The 21195-nt window shown below is 39.8% G+C and overlaps 1 protein-coding gene across 1 annotated transcript in view; it reads right to left on the reverse strand.

Moving 5' to 3' along the window:
* LOC112223275 (cadherin-23) overlaps positions 1–21195 on the reverse strand; it is a 117807-nt gene that overhangs the window by 30880 nt on the left and 65732 nt on the right. The window contains exons 8-11 of the mRNA XM_042317137.1: positions 20744–20816; positions 6258–6374; positions 3280–3392; positions 2962–3069 (exon numbers count right to left, since the gene is read on the reverse strand). Coding sequence (XP_042173071.1) covers positions 2962–3069; positions 3280–3392; positions 6258–6374; positions 20744–20816 — 411 coding nt within the window. The remainder of the gene's footprint in view (positions 1–2961; positions 3070–3279; positions 3393–6257; positions 6375–20743; positions 20817–21195) is intronic.

The raw sequence follows: 21195 nt of genomic DNA on the forward strand, positions 1-21195 counted from the left end.
CAGTCCATCATTACTTCAAGACATGAATGTCAGTCAATACGAAACATTTCAAGAACTTTGAGTTCTTAAGTGCAGTTGCAAAAACCCTCAAGCTATCACGGGTGTCATTGGAATTAGACCAAAGTGCAGCGTGGTGAGCGTACATTTCTCTTTTTATTTAAAATGTTGCCAACAAGACAAAAACGAAAAACAACCGTGAAGCTTACATACACTCTTGGAACTGTGCATGCACAGTGCATTTGCAATATGATTCAACAGTGAAAAACATCACCAAATGGACATGATGAAATCAACACAACGAGCGATGGAGAGGAACCACTATCACTGCCCGGCCATCCCGAGTTCATCAGGCCAGTCAATTTAGCATTTCTGCAGTATTTTTGAGCATGACAAATTTGTGATGGTAAATGCCCATTGAAACATATTGCAAATGCACATGCATTTGCAGTATGATTCAACAGTGAAAAAACATCACCAAATGGACATGATGAAATCAACACAACGAGGGATGGAGAGGAACCACTATCACTGCCCGGCCATCCCGAGTTCATCAGGCGAGTCAATTTAGCATTTCTGCAGTATTTTTGAGCTTGTCAAATTTGTGATGGTACATGGCAAATGGACATAACCTCCTGATTTGGCACTTTCAAATCTTTCATATAGCATTTGGACATTTCTTATGGCATTTGGCCCCCCAAAAAGTGATTTTTGACTTCCTATGAAATCATATTGCAAATGGACAAAACATATGCCTTATGGACAAGCAAAAAACAAATTATGATAATCAAATATGACAAAAGTATGTTCATTTTGCAGTGTTACACTTGGCATTTGCCATATGGCATTGGACACCGTGCATACTCCGTGTATATTGTTGTTTGTTGTTTGTATTGTTGTTTGTTGTATATTGTTGTTACAGTGCAAATATGTTCCCATTAATTTTTGTCAATTTCAGGGGGAAGTTCCCTTACAGGGCTAAGTGCCACTAACAAAGATAACTACCCACACTGAAAGGAGGGAAAAATGGCTACCTAAGTATGATTCCCAATCAGAGACAACGATAGACAGCTGTCCCCGATTGAGGACTATACCCGGCCAACACATAGAAACACAAATCATAGAAATAAAGGACATAGAATGCCCACCCAAATCACACCCTGACCAAACCAAAAAGAGACATAAAAAAGGCTCTCTAAGGTCAGGGCGTGACACAAGCGCTATGATGAAACTGTCTCTCATGAGGAACGCCACAGGAAAGGAGGACCCAGAGTTACATCTGCTGCAGAGGATAAGTTCATTAGAGTTAAATGCACCTCCGATTGCTGCCCAAATAAATGCTTCATGGAGTTCAAGTAACAGACACATCTCAACATCAACTTTTCAGAGGAGACTGCGTGAATCCGGCCTTTTTGCTGCAAAGAAACCACTACTAAAGGTCACCAATAAGAAGAAAACACTTGCTTTGGCCAAGAAACACCATCAATGGACATTAGACCAGTGGAAATCTGTCCTTTGGTCTGATGAGTCAAAACACTGTCTTTGTGAGACAATGAGTAGGATGATCTCCACATGTGTGGTTCCCACCGTGAAGCATGGAGGATGAGGTGTGATGGTGTGGGGTGCTTTTCTGGTGACACTGCCAGTGATTTATTTAGAATTCAACATGGCTACCACAGGATTCTGCAGCGACATGCTGGTTTGCTTCCTCAGTTTTTCAACAGGACAATGACCCAACACACTTCCAGGCTGTGTAAGGGCTATTTGACCAAGAAGAAGAGTGATGCATCAGATGATCTGGCCTCCACAATCACCCAATTGAGATGTTTTGAGATGAGTTGGACAACAGAGTTATGGAAAAGCAGCCAACAGGTGCTCATCATATGTGGGAACTCATTCAAGACTGTTGGAAGAGCATTCCAGGTGAAGCTGGTTGAGAGAATGCCAAGCGTGTGCAAAGCTGTCATCAAGGCAAAGGGTGGCTACTTTGAAGAATCTAAAATCTAAAATATATTTTGATTTGTTTAACATTTTTTTGGTTACATAGTTTTGATGGTTTCACTATTATTCTACAATGTAGAAAATATTAAAAGAAAGAAAGACCCTTGAATGAGTAGGTGTGTCCAAATTTTTGACTGGTACTGTATGTCCAGGAGTTAATTTGCACTGTTGGACACTTGTTGTATTTTTCCACTTACTGTCAGAACATAGCGGGTTAGGTAAACATATGCTCACTGCAATCAAGTCTTTCCGTTACCCAAACACGTTACTACATGTAGAAATGTCACTCGCCCCCAAATTCTAAACCTCATGTATTGTACGTCTCACAGTTGAGTTGTCGTCTTTCTGTTCAAGCACAGTAGGTTAGGCTGTATCGAGTATTTATTTGTCTGTCAGCAGACTCTGCACTACCTGTAGAAGTGTCTCTTTATCCCTTATCTATTTAGTATGTTATCTCTGGCTACACATTGTACAGCACAGTCAATTTATTTCCTCCAAAATACCCTGCAGTCATATCCAATCAAAGGAATAATAATTGAAATTTGTTTAAGGTTCCAATTTACTAGGCAAGTCAGTTACAAACAAATTGTTATTTTCAATGATGGCCTAGGAACACTGGGTTAACTGCCTTGTTCAGGGGCAGAACAACATATTTTTACCTTGTCAGCTCAGGGATTCGATCTTGCAACCTTGCACTTACTAGTCCAACGCTCTAACCACTAGGCTAACTGCCAAACCACAGATGAAAGAGAACAGGAAAAATCCTATCCACAAAAAAGTGTAAAGTGGTTGAAAAATCTTACTTTCAATTGAATTGCTATGGACAAGGCAGCGGTCTGTCTGTCTCATGGAGTCTGCTCACCACAAAAAAACGTGCTAATTTCTTCATATCTACTGTAAGCCATAGTTCATTTCAGGGGGTCAGGGCATTAAATGTCAAAGATCAAGGCAAGCTGAACTCACAGAGATGACATCAGTGTCGATGGGGCTCATCTCCACCACGTTGGCGTGGTAGGGCTCGTCTCGCCACATGGGGGAATTGTCATTTATGTCCAGGATGGTGATGTTCACCTGGAGGGAGGAGTAGAAAGGGTTAATGACTGTTCTGAGTTCAGTTAAAGTCTTTGAGATAGAGAAGAGGGGGAGAGAGAGAGAAATGGAGTGAGACAGAAAGGGAGAGAAAGAGAGAGCGAGAAAAAGAGAGATAAAGAGAGAGAGAAGCATCTAAATGATCTGAGAGCAATAAGAAGCATGAAGATGTGTGAGAATGGAGGTGGTTACCGTGGCAATGCCAGTCTTTTGCAGTGGCCCCACCCCTCCATCCACAGCTCTGACAATCAGGATGTACTCTGACTTCAGCTCTCTGTCCAGTAAGGCTGTAGTGGTTATCTCTCCTGAAACGCACAAGTAATGCATAGGTAAAACACACATCAGACACACCACAGCATGTACAGAAACACACAGACGCGCATGACTAGTCACATACAAACATGCACACTCGCTCTCTAGTGTAACGGGGTTAAGTGTTCTGCTAACAGCTTTGCTTCCTCAAACGGACCAACGGTTTGAGCCACCCAAAGGTACTGATTGGATGGCTCCATCCGCAACATTTCAAGCTAGCTGTGGAGTGAGCTTACGGCACGTTCTTAATTGCTTTGCACCACAGTGACTCAGTTCCTCATTTTAAGATCGGATCCCCTGCCGCTTTTGGTTGCGCACGGTTCCCAGAGGCAGCCAGCCAATGCATTGCTTTGGTCTGAAGTAACAGTTCTGCAGCACACACTACACTCTCTCTCTTTGTAGTGTTCGCTGAGGAGATGTAGCTACAGGGCTCGAAATTAATCGCCTGTCTGAGATGATTCAAAACAGACTCTGGATCCAAAATTCATAGAACCACTACATTATTTTTTTTTAAAGCAATGAGGCTGATGCAACAGATCAGACCCTTTAGCTTAAATTGTTGATTAACTTCTTCATATTATAAGCGCAGAAATGCACACACGGCAGTAGGATATGCACGAATATTCCATAATGCAATTAGCGGGAACACACTGTTCTAAAAAGCGCACTGCACATGTGAGCGATTTTATGTGACAGAAATTAAAACATCTGTTACAAATGTAGAAAGAGGGGATATCTAAAAGAAGCAAACATTAGCATGGGTTGCTAATATGACTAGGATTACGTCTTTAGCTGCTGGACAATGAAATTATGTTGATTTGAAAACCAATACAATATGAAAGAAATGCTGGTTTCAATTGCGTAAGGAAGTGTTTATAAAATAAATCCCCTTAACATTTCTATGACCTGATTTTGGCAAGGCTACTTTGAAACAAGGTAAGACATGCCTCATAAAATGAGGATGGAAGTGCAGGACATACAATTTTTGTGGGGAGTGCAGAGGATTTTAAGTAAATGAATGAATGGCTACATAGCTAGCTAGCTCACTACACTCTACAATTCATAATAGACTGGCACTATGCAGTCAGATAGCTAGCTATACCTATTGCCGGAAAGTAAATAAATAGTTCAGCTAATAAAAACAGAATTTAATTCATGTTAAAAAGCTAATTATTATGGCCAGCCATCTTTGTCATATGATAATGGTATTTGGTCATATGGCAGGATTCAAAGATAGGCAATCGAAAGAGTGATAGAGAGAGCACCACCCATGTTGAGGCAGGCAGAGGACTAACATGTAATCAGGTGAGAATTGGAGTTATAAGGCACTATCAGTTCAATTCCTCATCTTTGTTGACTGTAGCCCAAGTGCTATAACAAAACATTTGTTGCCTGCCTTCTGATTTAATTTGGTTGTCATGGCAGGGGTCAGAGACAGTCAGTAGAGAGAGGGAGAGCACAACCATGTTGAGGCACAGGGAGAGAACGAACAGATCATCATGTGACAATTTGGAATTGTAGTTGTCAGGCTGTCTGGTAAAGCACTTTGCACAGCAATTTATATCGCACACAGATTGGAACTATCGGTTCAACTTCTCATCTTTGCTGAGTGTAACCCATTTGCTTTAGCAAATGTTGTTGCCTGAATTTGGATTTAATTTGGTTGTCATGGAGGTAGAAGACATGGCTGTGCTTAACCATGGCGCAAAACAGATTGAATTATGATGCCGTCTGTCATATCCACCAGGTGAAGCTGGATACCAAAGATAGGAAAACAATATGCCCAAAATGTATTTGGTGCATTTAAGTGAATTGAGACTGTAGATCTGACCCTTTCTGTTCCACTATCTTTGTATAAGGTTGATGGTGAATGACATTTTTTTGCTACGTATTTTTGTATGATGCCATACTGATTGGTTTATTTTAAAGTATATTGCTTGATCCATATTGAAGAGTTATATTTTGACTCTCACTCACTATTTTATTAATTAATACTGCAATTAAATTGTGTAACCAAGTAAGACATTTCTGGAGTCAGATTGCCTTGACTCCTTTTAAGTTAATTTGGTATAAGAAATTAGTTATTCAAGACCATACAAGTTACTAGCCAAGCGTGGTGAAGGGTACACCAAGAGAATAATGGGTTTTGGCATATACTGGTTGATTGTTTATCAACAAAACTGAGATGTACGCAACTATGGGGCAAAACAGATGGGGTTGGCGTAAATGTTTGACCACTGTAAGCCATATTTCGTCTCCAAGGTTAATTGAAGACATGAATATATTTGCACAATGAGCACTTGTTGTCTCTCAAATACATCGTTACAGTTGTTGGTGAGCTAGCTTAGCCATATTAGCATTGACATAAAAAAACACCTCAAAACAAGACATAGTATCAATAACAAGATGAAACAAGCTGAAACGAGCCACGTACAATTCCCCAAATGGCAGTTTCTTGTCATTCTTGCTATCAATCTGGCCATCCAGAATCACAACAACACACAGACTACTGCCCCATGGAAACGCTCACTACGTTTTTGTGACGTTGTCAGCCAACCCATCTATTTAAATGTAATTAAAGATGGAGTGTGGTGGTGACTTTCTGAACAGTTAACATTAAGAACACCGGTTTAAGTGATATAGAAAAAATATGGTGTTTCAGTTGTGATTGGGGTATACTGACCAATTTATCAGGACATTTTTTGAGACATTTTCCCCTCAAAATTCACCAGAAATAACAATTTCACAGCTGTTACCAAAACATCTGAGAGGGGTGTTGACACCGAAACCCATTGACCCTTACCACCACAATAACCAACACAAAGTTACGCCTTGCACACACACGCAAACACACTCACCTGAGCGTGTGTTGAGGCGGAACTGGGAGGAGCCCTGTAGGGAGTAGATGAGTGAGGCCTGTCCAAACTCCCGGGAGGCGTCCAGATCAGTGGCATTCACAAACACAACCGTCGCCCCTGAGGAAGAGAGAGAGTGAAGGAGTGAGTGAGAAAGAGGGGAAGAAATAGGAAGGGATATCAAGAGTCAGGTGTACAAATGTATATGAGGAGTGAAAGAGAGGGGGAGCAAGAGGGGGGGATCAGTGAGAGAGGCATCTTTCAACCTCCACTCTCTCACACTCAGCTGGCACTGAGTCGGTTTATGGATTAGTGGATTATCAGCAGCTTGTTTGGTATTATGGTCCACGCATGGAAGAGCCCTGATAAATATCCAGGGAAGGTGATGAGAGGCTAGGTCCAAAGCCCCATGGTTAGCTAGTTAAGTTAGCTCCACGGTCCACCCCCACAGTCCACTTTGCTTTCAAATTGGCACTTCAATGTGTGTGTGTGTGTGTGTCTGTGTGTGTGTGTGTGTGTGTGTGTGTGTGTGTGTGTGTGTGTCTGCGTGTGCGTGTGTGTGTGTGTGTGTGTCTGACACATTTACCAAGCTCTGCAGCAGCTCTGGCGGACGAAGGAATAGTCACTTATCTCAATTCCTCCAGTGATTGGAAACAAAACTATTGTATACTCTGAATACATGCATGAGAATGAAGAGTGATAGTAATTTAACTGCACTGGCCTGCTAAGCACTTAAAAATAATATATTAAACTACATAAGAAAATATGAGACAAGAGGGGATACAAGTTGTGACATAAAAAACGACCCAAAGCAAAGAAAGGAATATCATTGAAACTCAAGGTAAAGGATAAGAAGTGATAGGGTGAGGTTTGGCCATTAAACTAGTCTATTATTATTGTACAGGGCCATTGTAATGATCTACAGTATGTCAAAGCTGTTTGAATTGAACGGAAGGAATGAATGGACACCCAGTTTTAGCCATTGACCTAAGTGTAACACCAGTCTGAAAATGTGACTTATTATCCTTGTTTCCACCACTCCTGGCCTCTCTCCCAAAGCGCATTGGAGGATGGAGGAAGCAGGGTTTTTGAAGGGTAGTTTTTAGACACAACCCAGCTGTCTTCTGTGAGTGACTCCAACCGTAGATATATAATTGTTTATGTAATAAAGGGATTTAATTTGACTACGTAATGCATTCATGACATATAAAATTATGTTTATTTCGGTGGGCGAGGGTGAAATAAATTGGACATCATCTGGATGTCACCGTAACATGTCAATTAGCTAACGTAACGACAATCCATTGCAAAATAAATGCAAATGATCCATGCAACAGTATTGTATCGAGGTGGTTACCAACGGGAGTTTCTTCCCACTGGTCAGCAATTGCTTCCCGCCGGGCAGCTGTAGGCTGTCACATGTCGTTAGCAGGAGCTAACGTGTTCAACTTGTTCTTTCCCACTTGACTTAATTTTGAGTAGGCTAGCAGCCTACACGACAAATAACTTGTAATATTGGTAGAAACCATCTTGAAACCAGCTTGCGGCAACACAACAACACGGGGCACAGTGTCCTTCACTCTCGCTAAGGAGAGGGAAGTAGCTAGATAGTGTATACAATATTGGTAGAGAGAAATAGCTAGATAGTGTAGCCAATATCAGCCCAGGGTGACAGCTAAAGCACATTTATTGTAGTGATTTTCACTGAAAATGTGCAACTACGCCATTACTGTTTAGATTTTATTTAAAAAAAATAACCAACAAATTATTCTGAACACTCTCCCAAGTCCCAACTTGGGCAGACAAGTTTCAAATTCTCCCTGAAGTTTCTAGCTACAAGCATAAACAAGCTAGATTTGGAAGAGATCATCAGGACTACTGACTGAACTGATTGAAGTAAATCCGTTTGTATACAATTGACTCTCACTGCAAGACATACATCATCAAATTGGGAACCAGGTGTGTCTCTATAACCTCCCCCGTTCAAAATCTGTCCACGATAAGCATACCGATAAGCAGACCACCTGCATTCCCGCCTTTGGGACAATGACACCCATTGTTAGAGACTATCAAAACCAAATCAAATTATAATCGTCACATGCGCCGAATACAACAGGTGTAGCCCTAACAGTGAAATGCTTACTTACAAGCGCATACCAAAAAAAGTAAGAGGTGAATATAACAAATAATTAAAGAGCAGCAGTAAAAAAAACAATAGCTGGGCTAAATACAGGGGGTACCGGTACAGAGTCAATGTGTGGGGGCACCGGTGTCGAGGTAATTGAGGTAATATGTACATTTAGGTAGAGTTATTAAAGTGACTATGCATAGATAATAACAGAGAGTAGCAGCAGCGTAGAAGAGGAGAATGGGCAATGCAAATAGTCTGGGTAGCCATTTGATTAGATGTTCAGAAGTCTTATGGCTTGGGGTTAGAATCTGTTTAGAAGCCTCTTGGACCTAGACTAGGCGCTCTGGCACCGCTTGCCGTGCGGTAGCAGGGAAAACAGTCTATGACTAGGGTGGCTGGAGTCTTTGACAACTTTTAGGGCTTTCCTCTGACATCGCCTGGTATAGAGGTCCTGGATAGCAGAAAGCTTGTTGCCATACCAGGCAGTGATACAACCCGTCAGGATGCCTTCGATGGTGCAGCTGTAAAACCTTTTGAGGATCTGAGGACCCATGACAAATCTTTACAGTCTCCTGAGGGGGAATAGGTTTTGTCGTGCCATTTTCACGACTGTCTTGGTGAGCTTGGACCATATTAGTTTGTTGGTGTTGTGGACGCCAAGGAACTTGAAGCTCTCAACCTGCTCCACTACAGCCCCGTCCATGAGAGTTTATTTGTTCTTTGTGTTCTAACAAATAAACTGCTCTCCCTTTCTCCTTTTAGGACTCTGAGTGGCCCTGAGGTAGGTCAGAAGACAAAAGACAGATGCTCTGGCGATCAGCTGACCATCTTTTACAACTCTTACAACCATCTTTAACAGCCAGGAATATGAAGTTCAGGAGAAGGGGAGTCTGGCCATGATACCCATTGTAACAAAGAAAAGTGGCGCCAATAGCCCAGTGACATTTAAACACGTATCAAACTGAAGCATACTGGAACATTTCTTCCACATTTTTCTGTCATTAAAAGGCATGTTTAGAACCTACAGGATACATAGTTGAAGTCGGAAGTTTACATATACTTAGGTTGGAGTCATTAAAACTAGTTTTTCAACCACTCCACAAATTTCTTTTTAACAAACTATAGTTTTGGCAAGATGGTTAGGACATCTACTTTGTGCATGACACAAGTAATTTTTCCAACAATAGTTTACAGACAGATTATTTCACTTATAATTCACTGTATCACTTCCAGTGGGTCAGACGTTTACATACACTGAGTTGACTGTGCTTTTAAAACCTCTTTGGACTAGGGGGCAGTATTTTGACATCCGGATGAAAAGCGTGCCCAAAGTAAACTGCCTGTTACTCAGGCCCAGATGCTAGGATATGCATATAATTGGTAGATTTGGATACAAAACACTCTAAAGTTTCTAAAACTGTTAAAATAATGTCTGTGAGTATAACATAATTGATATGGCAGGTGAAACCCCGAGGACAAACCATCTCCCCCCAAAATAAATTCAGCCTACCACTGTTTTCAATGGCTGTCATGTTTATTATGAGGCTAAATACTCCCAGATTGTAGTTCCTAGGGCTTCCACTAGATGTCAACAGTCTTTAGAAAGAGTTTCAGGCTTGTTTTTGGAAAAATGAGCCGGAATTGTAGTTTTTCTAAGTGGCACCCATTTTGGCTGTAGTGTTTTCATGCGCGTGGATGAGAGAATGTTCTTTGTTGTTTATCTCCGATGAAGACAATACCGATTCTCTGTCTTAAATTTTCTCCTTTATTTACATATTAGGGTACCTGAGGCTTGATTATGAACGTTGTTTGACTTGTTTGGAGAATTTTATTGGTAATGTTTGGGATTCATTTTGTATACATTTTGAATTAGGGAAACTGTTGGATTATTGAATGAAGAAGGCACCAGCTAAACTGAGTTTTTGGGGTTATAAAGAAGGACTTTATCAAACAAAAGGACAATTTGTGATGTAGCTGGGAGCTTTTGGAGTGCCAACAGAAGAAGATAAGGCTTTTATTATAGCGCTATTTCTGACTTTCGTGACGCACCTGCCTGGTTGAAAAATGTTTTTCATGGTTTTGTGTGCGGGGCGCTGTCCTCAGATAATCGCATGGTTTGATTTCGCCGTAAAGCCTTTTTGAAATCTGACACAGCAGCTGGATAAACAAGAAGTTAAGCTTTATTTTGATGTATGAAACTTGTATTTTCATGAATGTTAAATATTTCTATTTCTGTAATTTTAATTTCGCGCTCTGCAATTTCACCGGATATGGTCGAGGTTGCTAGCGGAACGCCTGTGCCAGAAAGGTCCAATCTTGTATTACCATATATTTTTTGTACGTACTGGTGGCCATCACAAAGCCCTGACCTCAATCCCATAGAAAATGTGTTGGTAGAACTGAAAAAGCGTGTGAGAGCAAGGAGGCCTACAAACCTGACTCAGTTACACCAGCTCTGTCAGGAGGAATGGGCCAAAATGCAGCCAACTTATTGTGGGAAGCTTGTGGTACCAAATACTATTTGAGTGTGTGTAAACTTCTGACCCACTGGGAATGTGATGAAATAAATACAAGCTGAAATAAATCATTCTCTCTACTGTTATTCTTACATTTCACACTCTTAAAAGAAAGTGGTGATCCTAATTGACCTAATGCAGGGAATGTTTATTAGGATTAAATGTCAGGAATTGTGAAAAACTGAGTTTAATTGTATTTGGGGTCACTTAGAAATGTGCTTGTTATTGAAAGTAAAACACATTTTTGGTCCATTAAAATAACATCAAATTGATCAGAACTGCAATGTTGTAAATTACTATTGTTGCTGGAAACGGCTGATTTTTTATGGAATATCTACATAGACGTACAGAGGCCCATTATCAGCAACTATCACGGCTGTGTTCCAATGGCACGTTGTGTTAGCTTATCCAAGTTAATCATTTTAAAAGGCTAATTGATCACTAGAAAAATATTTTGCAAGCTGAAAACTGAAAACTCCTGAAAACAGCTGGCAGCTTCATTAAACAGCTGGCATGAATTGGCAGCTTCATTAAACAGTAACCACAAAACACCAGTCTCAACGTCAACAGTGAAGAGGTGACTTCAGGATTCTGGCCTTCTAGGCAGAGTAGCAAAGAAAAAGCCATGTCTCAGACTGGCCAATAAAATTAAAATATTATGATGTGTAAAAGAACACAGATACTGGACAGAGGTGAGAACCACTCACTGGCAAAGTGTGAACCACTCACTGGCATCTGACTTTTTGAATACTTTATAGTCCAGCTATCTGTATCCCCTCATCTGTAAGCCCACAACAGTGAGCAGTTCATCTGCCACCCTTACTGGCAATATTTTTACAAATTCTTTGAATAATGTGGCTAATACAGGTATACTTTATACTGACATTTTTAGCAGCTGGAAATGAACAGACGGGAATGATTAGTAGCATTACATGTAGAATATTTAATATTGTGAGCACTTTAATTGATTTGATTGATTATATTTCATCGGAAAATGTTGCTAATCAGGCCGATGTGGAGTCTGCTTACCAAACTTTTCTCATATCTTTCAATTCTGTATTTCACCACTGCTTACCCTTAATTAAACCATGTATGAGAACAGTGGAAGGGTTCTGGAAACCTTGGTTTACAACCAGTCTAAATAATCCTCAGTAAAAAAAACTAGTTGTATAAAAAGTTTCTCACAAATTTTGTCACCTACTTCGGATATCCATAAAAATATATTTTACTAACATATTCCAAAAATCCTTAAATAATACAACGTCAACTTGGACGATCATCAATCAACTGTTGAGTAAGAAAAGGGCATATTCAACTATCTCATCTCAATGTATTGTTGGAAATAAGATCTAGAGTGATCCTGATGTTATTTCATGTGAATTTAAATATTTTTCAGATGAATGTGGGTTCCTCTCTGTCAAAGAAATTTGAGAAAATGTATGGAAATCCCTTGAATTACATTAAGATACATTTCCCTTCTATGTTTTAATTTGATCCTCGTGATGTGATGGAGGTTATTGGTAACTTAAAAATACATTATAAGACACACCTGTGCCCAAGAAAGTGAAGGTAACCAGCCTAAATGACTACTGCCCCGTAACACTCACGCTGAAAAGCTGGTCATGGCTCACATCTACATCTACTCCCAGAAACCCAAGACCCACTCCAATTTGCATACCGTCCCAAAAGATCCACAGATGACACAATCTCAATTGCACTCCACACTGCCCTTTCCCACCTGGACAAAACAAACACCTATGTGAGAATACTGTTCACTACAGTTCAACACCATATTGCCCTCAAAACGCATCACTAAGTTAAGGAACATGGGCCTAAACACCTCCATCTGCAACTGAAACCTAGACTTCCTGATGGGCCGCCCCCAGGTGGTAAGGGTAGGTAACAACTCATCTGCCACGTTGATCCTCAAAACAGGGGCCCCTCAGGGGTGTGTGCTCAGTCCCCTCCTGTACTCCCTATTCACTGATGAACGCATGGCCAGGCACGACTCCAACACCATCATTAAGTTTGCCGATGACACAACAGTGGTAGGCCTGATCACCAACAATGATGAGACAGCCTATATGGAGGAGGTCAGAGACCTGGCTGTGTGGTGCAAGAACAACAACCTCTCCCTCAACGTGATCAACACAAAGGAGATGATTGTGCACTACAGGAAAAGGAGGACTGAGCATGCCCCCATTCTCATCGACGGGGCTGTAATGGAGCAGGTTGAGAGCTTCAAGTTCCTTGGTGTCCACATAAACAACAAACTATAATGGTCCAAACACACCAAGACAGTCGTTAAGAGGGCACGACAAAACCTATTCCCCCTCAGGAGACTGAAAATATTTTGCATGAGTCCTCAGATCCTCAAAAGTTATACAGCTGCACTATCGAGAGCACTGGTTGCATCACTGCCTGGTATGGCAACTGCTCGGCCTCCGTCTGCAAGGCATAACAGAGGGTAGTGTGTATGGCCCAGTACATCAGTGGGGCCAAGCTTCCTGCCATCCAGGACCGTAAACCAGGCAGTGTCAGAGGAAGGCCCTAAAAATTGTCAAAGACTCCAGACTCCCTAATCATAGACTGTTCTCTCTGCTACCACATGGCAAGCGTTATCGGAGCGCCAAATCTAGGTCCAAAAGACTTCTTAACATTGACTCTGTTCCGGTACCCCCTGTATATAGCCTCACGATTGTTTTTTTTCTGCTGCTCTTTAATTATTTGTACCATTTTATTTGTACAATTTTTTTTTTACTTCTCTGTTTTTTACTTAACCCTTATTTTTCTTAAAACTGCATTGTTGGTTAAGGGCTTGTAAGTAAACATGTCACTGTAGGTCTACACCTGTTGTATTCGGTGCATGTGACAAATGAGATTTGATTTGAACCCGTAAAATGTACGTTATTTGCTCTAGCGCCATTGAGTTAAGACTTGCTGTGTTTATAAAGGTTTGTCATGTGCAAAGGTACAACGTACGTCTTAAAATAATGAAATAACATTGTTAAAATCCCTTTAGAAACCTTAGCGGTTGTCGATTGCCTTTCTGTAGCATCCGCAAACAGCCTTGTATTCCTATTAATAATAACCTGTGTCAATACCTTTCTAACAACCTGTTGTCGTATGTGCGTGGCTGTTGTCATCAACCAGAAACAGGGTTTAATGAAATCTGACATTTTAAACTTTTTTTTTCACTTCAATAGTCAAAATGATGGCGCCGAAGCGGCAATAGCTTTTCACTGTATAAGAGACTGAGCAAAAATATGAACACAAAAGGCAACAACTTCAAAGATTTTAGTGTGTTACAGTTCATATGTGGAAATAAGTCAATTGAAATAAATGCATTACACCTGGATTTCACATGACTGGGAATACAGATACAGTGTGTATCTGATGTGACCACCATTTGCCCTATTTGCCTCATTCTTCAAAGTAGCCACCCTTTGCCTTGATGACAACTTTGCACACTCTTGACTTTCTCTCAAGCAGACAAGGTAGGGGTGGTATACAGAGGATAGCCTTATTTGTTAAAAGACCAAGTCCATGTTATGGCAAGAACGGCTCAAATAAGCAAAGAGAAATGACAGTCCATCTTTATTTTAAGACATGAAGGTCAGTCAATACATAACATTTCAAGAACTTTTAAAGTTTAAAGTGCAGTCGCAAAAACCATCAAGCGCTATGATGAAACTGGCTCTCATGAGGATCGCCACAGGAAAGGATGACCCAGAGTTACCTCTGCTGCAGATGAGAAGTTCATTGGAGTTACCAGCAGCTCAGATTGCACCTAAAATAAATGCTTCACAGAGTTCAAGTAAGAGACACATCTCAACATCAACCGTTCAGAGGAGACTGTGTGAACCAGGCCTTCATGGTTGAATTTATGAATATAAACCACTAGTAAAGTACATCAATAAGAAGAGACTTGCTTGGGCAAAGAAACACGAGCAATGGACATTAGATTGGTGGAAATCTGTCCTTTGGTCTGATGAACCCAAATTCGGGAGACTCAGAGTTGGTGAATGGAGGATCTCTGCATGTGTGGTTCCCATCATGTAGCATGGAGGAGGAAGTGTGATGGTATGGGGGTGCTTTGCTGGTGACACCGTCAGTGATTTATTTAGAACGTAAGGCACACTTAACCAGCATTGCTACCACAACATACTGCAGCTATACGCAATTCCATATGGTTTGTTCTTAGTGGGACTATCATTTGTTTTTCAACAGGACATTGACCCAACACACCTCCAGGCTGTGTAGGGGCTATTTGACCAAGAAGGAGATTGATGGAGTGTTGCATCAGATGACCTTGCCTCCACAATCACCCAACCTCAACCCAGTTGAGATGGTTTGGGATGAGTTGGACCCCTGAGTGATGGAAAAGCAGCCAACAAGTGCTCAGCATGTGGGAACTCCTTCAAGAATGTTGTAAAAGCATTCCAGGTGAAGCAGGTTGAGAGAATAACAAGAGTGTGCAAAGCTGTCCTCAAGGCAAAGGGTGGTTACTTTGAAGAATCTCAAATATAATTAATTTTTTAAACACTTTTTTGGTTACTTTATGATTTCATGTGTTATTTCATAGTTTTGATGTCTGCATTATTTTCCCACAATGTAGAAAATAGTAGAAATAAAGTAAAACCCTTGAATGAGTAGGTGTGTCCAAACTTTTGACTGGTACTATATATTAGGATAAATAGAATTGAAATGTATATCTCTTTATGGTAAGTGGTAAAATAAGTATAGCCAGTTATAATTGTACTGGCTTAGCAGATAATAAGAAAAGAGGATCAGTATTTACCTGGCTAAAAGAGAAGGAATATAAATATATACTGTTTACTACAGGAAACTCATTCAACAACTTTGGAGATACTTCTCCCATGGGCAAAATAACTCAAAAGGGGTGATGATATTAATTAACAACAATTTTGATCCAAACCTGAAATTTGTCACAACAGATCCGCAATGAAGATGGATCCTTTAAATTATGTTATTGGACCATAAACAGATTTGGCTCATTAATCTATACAGTGCAAAAAATTATGATCCACGCTTCTTTAAAAATATATATAACAATTTATCAAGCCTACAAACAATAATCGACTCAATTATTATGGTGGGAAATTCTAATATGGTTTTAAATAACTCAATGGACCGTAAAGGAAACCACACAAAAACTATCATCCTCATGCACTTCCTTTTGTGTTACTTTCATGTTAATTAATGATGTGTTCCCAGTCCAAAATGACTACCCCATTTTAGCTGATTATAAATCCATAATAATACATATATTATACCTAATGTTGTGTTAGATCTTTTTATCAACTTAAGTTCTTATGAACATTACAAGTTTTGAACTTCTAATTGCTATTTATGGCCAGTAGGCCTCATTGACCTGACCTCATTGACAACTCGTTTATGAGTAAAACAAAAATAATAATGTATGGATTATTTTGACAATAACAAATACTCAGATGGAACATATTGTGCTATTTATCACAGACTACTTTGTGTCAAAGTTTAATCTTAGTGCTAGACTATAACATAATTGATATGTTAGGTGAAATTCCAAAGAAAAACCAACCAGAAATATTTTGTTTTTGAGGTCCCAGGCTCTTATAATGGGAAGCTTTGGGTCCTATGCAATTCCAGCTCCGAGATGGCAATTCTTATGACTTCCACTAGATGTCAACAGTCTGTTTAAGGTTTCAGGCTTGTTTCTTCAAAAACGAGCAAGGATTTTGAGTGTTTGTACAAAGACTCCAGGTTACAATATCAGTCTGTTGGCGAGCGAGGAAGAGGACGCGTGCTTACTAATTTTACTTTTCTATTGAACGTACTTATTTCTTTATGAAATGTTATAGATTATTTACATTTTAGGATACCTGAGGATTAAATAGAAACATAGTTTGACTTGTTTGAACAAAGTTTAGTGGTAGGTTTTTGGACTCCTTTGTCTGCATGTTGAGCGAGTGGATTACTGAAATCAATGGCACCAACTAAACTGAATATTTGCGATATAAAGAACGATTTTATCTAACAAAACGACCATTCACATTGTAGCTGGGACCGTTGGGATTGCAAACAGAGGAAGATTTTCAAAAGTAAGTAATTTATTTAATCGCTATTTGTGATTTTATGAAGCCTGTGCTGGTTGAAAAATACGATGGGCACCGTCCTCAGACAATCGCATGGTATGCTTTCGCTGTAAAGCCCATTGTAAATCGGGCAGCACAGTTAGATTAACAATAATTTAATATTTTAAATGATATAATAAACTTGTATGTTCAGAAATGTTAAATATTATGATTATTTATTTGAATTGCGGAGCCCTCCAATGTCGACAGGTGTCCAGCGAGCGGGACACCTATCCCTAACAGGTTTTAACAAGGACTCTCTCCTCCTCACCAGTGTCATGATCAAATATTTGATAAAGAGCCTCACATACAGTATATTGTTTGGTCATTGTGCTGCCACAGAATGAATTGTGAGCAAGGCCTCAAAAAATCTTTATATAACAGAGCTACAAGACAAGTTCTATATATTATTGAAACAATTTTGCGATTGATTGTGAGAATGCCAACTGGTGTGGTTCCCGTGGGGGAAAGATTCTATTCCATTCTAAAGGTTCCTGTGGGGGTTGCCATGGAAGCCAAGAAGGGGGGTGAGGTGTGTGTGTGTGTGTGTTATTGTCCTCGAACACACATGCATGTGGGGGTCTGGGAGAGCAAGTGTATCCATTTTGATGAATGGGCATGTGCCTGAACTCAATTTTATACACAAATTGTAGTCACACCCATTTATTTCTAATGACTGGTCATTTTTGACCGGGACCACCAGAGGTGTACAAAAGTTAAATAAAACACCCAAAATGTAATGAAAATCATCAAACTGTATTTTGTGTGTTCAGATGCCCTGTGTGGACAAAGTCATGGAATTTTATGACAATCAGATTAAATGAACTACATTTTTCAGAGAAAGAACTTGTAAATCGGTCCAATTTGACCAGAACACAGCAGGAGGGTTAAGGAAATCACAAATATTATGGATATTTTGGAACTAGTACAAATATGGAGGCTTCAATATCCTGACTTAGTGAGAAATACATGGCGGAGGCTCAATCAAGCTAGTTTTATTGGGTACTATCTTACGTCATTCTTGTTGGCACCAAAAGTAAAACAAATACTTGGTAGGGGACAGAATGCAGTAGGACCGTCAAATAAATGGCATATACAGTGCCTTTGAAAGACATTCAGACCCCTTGTCTTCTTCCACATTTTGTTAGATTACAGCCTTATTCTAAAATGGACTTTCATTTTTTTGAATACTAAATAAAAAAATACTTTTACATAAATATTTAGACTCTTTGCTATGAGACAAGAAATTGAGCTCAGGTGCATCCTGTTTACATTGATCATCCTTGATACGTTTCTACAACTTGATTGGAGTCCATCTGTGGTAAATTCAAGTGATTGCACATGATTTGGAAAGGCATACACCTATATCTATATAGGTGTATGCAATTGACAGTGCATGTCAGAGCAAGAACCAAGCCACGAGGTCGAAGGAATTGTCCGTAGAGATCTGAGACAGGATTGTGTCGAGGCACAGATCTGGGGAAGGGTACCAAACATGATACCAAACATTGAAGGTCCCCAAGAACACAGTGCCATCCATCATTCTTAAATGGAAGAAGTTTGGAACCACCAAGACTATTCCTACAGCTGGCCACCCAGCCAAACTGAGCAATCGGGGGAGAAGGGCCTTGGTCAGGGAGTTGACCAAGAACCCGTTGGTCACTCTGACAAGGTTCCAGAGCTCCTGTGTGAAGATGGGATAACCTTCCAGAAAGACAACAGGAACTGGATCTGCAGCACTCCACCAAGCAGGCCTTTATGGTAGAGTGGCCAGACGGAAGCCACATCTCAGTAACAGGCACATGTCAGCCCGCTTGGAGTTTGCAAAAAGGCACCTAAAGACTCTCAGACCATGAGAAACAAGAGTATCTTGGCACCATCACTATGGTGAACCATGGAGGTGGCAGCATCATACATGTAAATGTGATATTTCAGTTTTGGAATTTAATTTGCAAAAACTTCCCAAAAATGTTTTTCTTTGTTATTATGGGGTATTGTGTGTGGATTGATGAGGGGAAACAACTATTTAATACATTTTAGAATACAGAATTACAGAATTTCCACCATGGTGAGGATATTGGAAATTTAATCAGAGCCTATTGAATGACAAGAACCTTATACCAATCAGAGCCTATTGAATGACAACTTGTTTTTAACAAAGACAGAATAATTTAAAACATACTTTTTCTGACATAACATTCAGTTGAAGTCACAAGTTTACATACACTTAGTTTGGAGTCCTTAATACTACTTTTTCAACCACTCCACCAATATCTTGTTAACAAACTATAGTTTTGGCAAGTAGGTTAGGACATCTACTTTGTGCACGGCTAGGACATCTACTTTGTGCATTGAGTATAATCCAGATAGGTTAGAAAAATGATCTAGATCCTCTATGAGAATGTGCAGGGATTAAATTGTCAATTTAAAATAAAAAATGAATCATCAGCGTACAATGACACCTTTATTTTTAAGCCCTGGATTTCTGGCCCATTGATATTATTGTTGGATCTGATTTTAATAGCGAACATTGCGATGGCCATAATAAATAGATATGCTGATAGTGGACAACCTTGTTTTACTTCTCTTGACAGTTTAATACTTTCTGAGAATTAGCCATTATTTACTATTTTACACCTGGGGTTACTATATACGACTTTAACCCCCTAGAGTTGACTGATGCACCGGTGCGTCAATCCAAGTAACATAATAAAAAAATCATGCACAAATCAACCATATATATTTTTGGATGACATGCGTCCCATTATGCCTGGTGAAAACCAAACACTGTATTCCATACTATGAACCTTATACCAACAGCAAAGCATGGTGGTGGTAGTGTGATGGTGCGTGGATGCTTTGGTGCCTCAGGACCTGGACGACTTTCCTTAATAGAAGGAACCAGAAATTCTGCACTGTATCAGAGAATTTCTACAGGAAAATGTCAGGCCATCTTTCTGTGAGCTGAAGCTGAAGCGCAGCTGGGTCATGCAGCAGGCAAAGGTGGTACTAGAGTTTTATACATGGGTACGCCAGGGGGTGGCCAAGGCTACTTCAGGGGGTCCATAGACCATGACAAAATTGGGAATTTAATTTTAATGGTTTGAATATGAGTCAAATCAATTAAAAAAAATTCACACTGAAATGTTTTCTTCTGTTTCCTTATTTCTCCTGGTTAGCCTATTGTCTCTGCAAAGGTTGTTGCATTGTAACTACGAAGTAATTAAAAATGTCACTTCACTTCACATTAAGTTGCTTGCTCCTGGGTAAGTACATTGTAAATACATGATTGTCCCTTTAACAACATTGTAATTACAGAGTTGATTGTTAAAGATTGTTACATTGTAAGTACTACCGTGTAGCCACATAGTAATAGGGGCAACATATTGTAACATGTTACCATCTTTTCACATATTCACGAACACTGTTATGGCAGAAGCACACATTTTGAGAACAGCCATAATGATGACACTACGCTGTCATTGTAATGATGCAACAATTAAGATACCTAAATATGAGCTATTGCATAGCATGACTGCTCTATGGATATGCAATGGATATACATTAACCTTTAATAAAGCGGTTGGGATCTGTTAAAACACGTTCATGAAATGCTTATATATGTGTAATAAAAGCACTATGGATATGTAGTCGTAATAAATTGTTACCTAATAAAGTTATTATATTTATATGACTCCAACTCACCTGCAATTATGTTCTCAGGGATCTTGACGAGGTAGGACGGCTTGCTGAACTTTGGCGGGTTGTCATTCTCATCCTATGGGAGAAGGCGAGCAAAGACATACAACAAAAAGTATAACACTTAAACACAATACACAAACGCATTACGATATGTAGTCTGTTTCTTTGTGTGTATATGTATTGTGTGGAAGTCTATTTGTTTTAGCATTCTGAGTCTCTTGCTCAGTAGTAGTAGTAGGATGTTGTTGATTTATTGTAGTTCTCTCTGGGGTCTGTATAGATTCGAGAGGGATAGTGTCTTTATCCAGCCATGAATATTTTGCTGTGACACTTCTCTGTTTCTTTATTATGGTTCTGATTACCAACATATTGTACCAGCAGGGATTTAGACACCCAGCTTACAGTGTTTGTGTGTGTATTTGTTAGTGTGTAGGTATACTATGTATTAATCTATT

This window comes from Oncorhynchus tshawytscha, unplaced genomic scaffold (assembly GCF_018296145.1).
Source record: "Oncorhynchus tshawytscha isolate Ot180627B unplaced genomic scaffold, Otsh_v2.0 Un_scaffold_15173_pilon_pilon, whole genome shotgun sequence".
Taxonomy (NCBI): domain Eukaryota; kingdom Metazoa; phylum Chordata; class Actinopteri; order Salmoniformes; family Salmonidae; genus Oncorhynchus; species Oncorhynchus tshawytscha.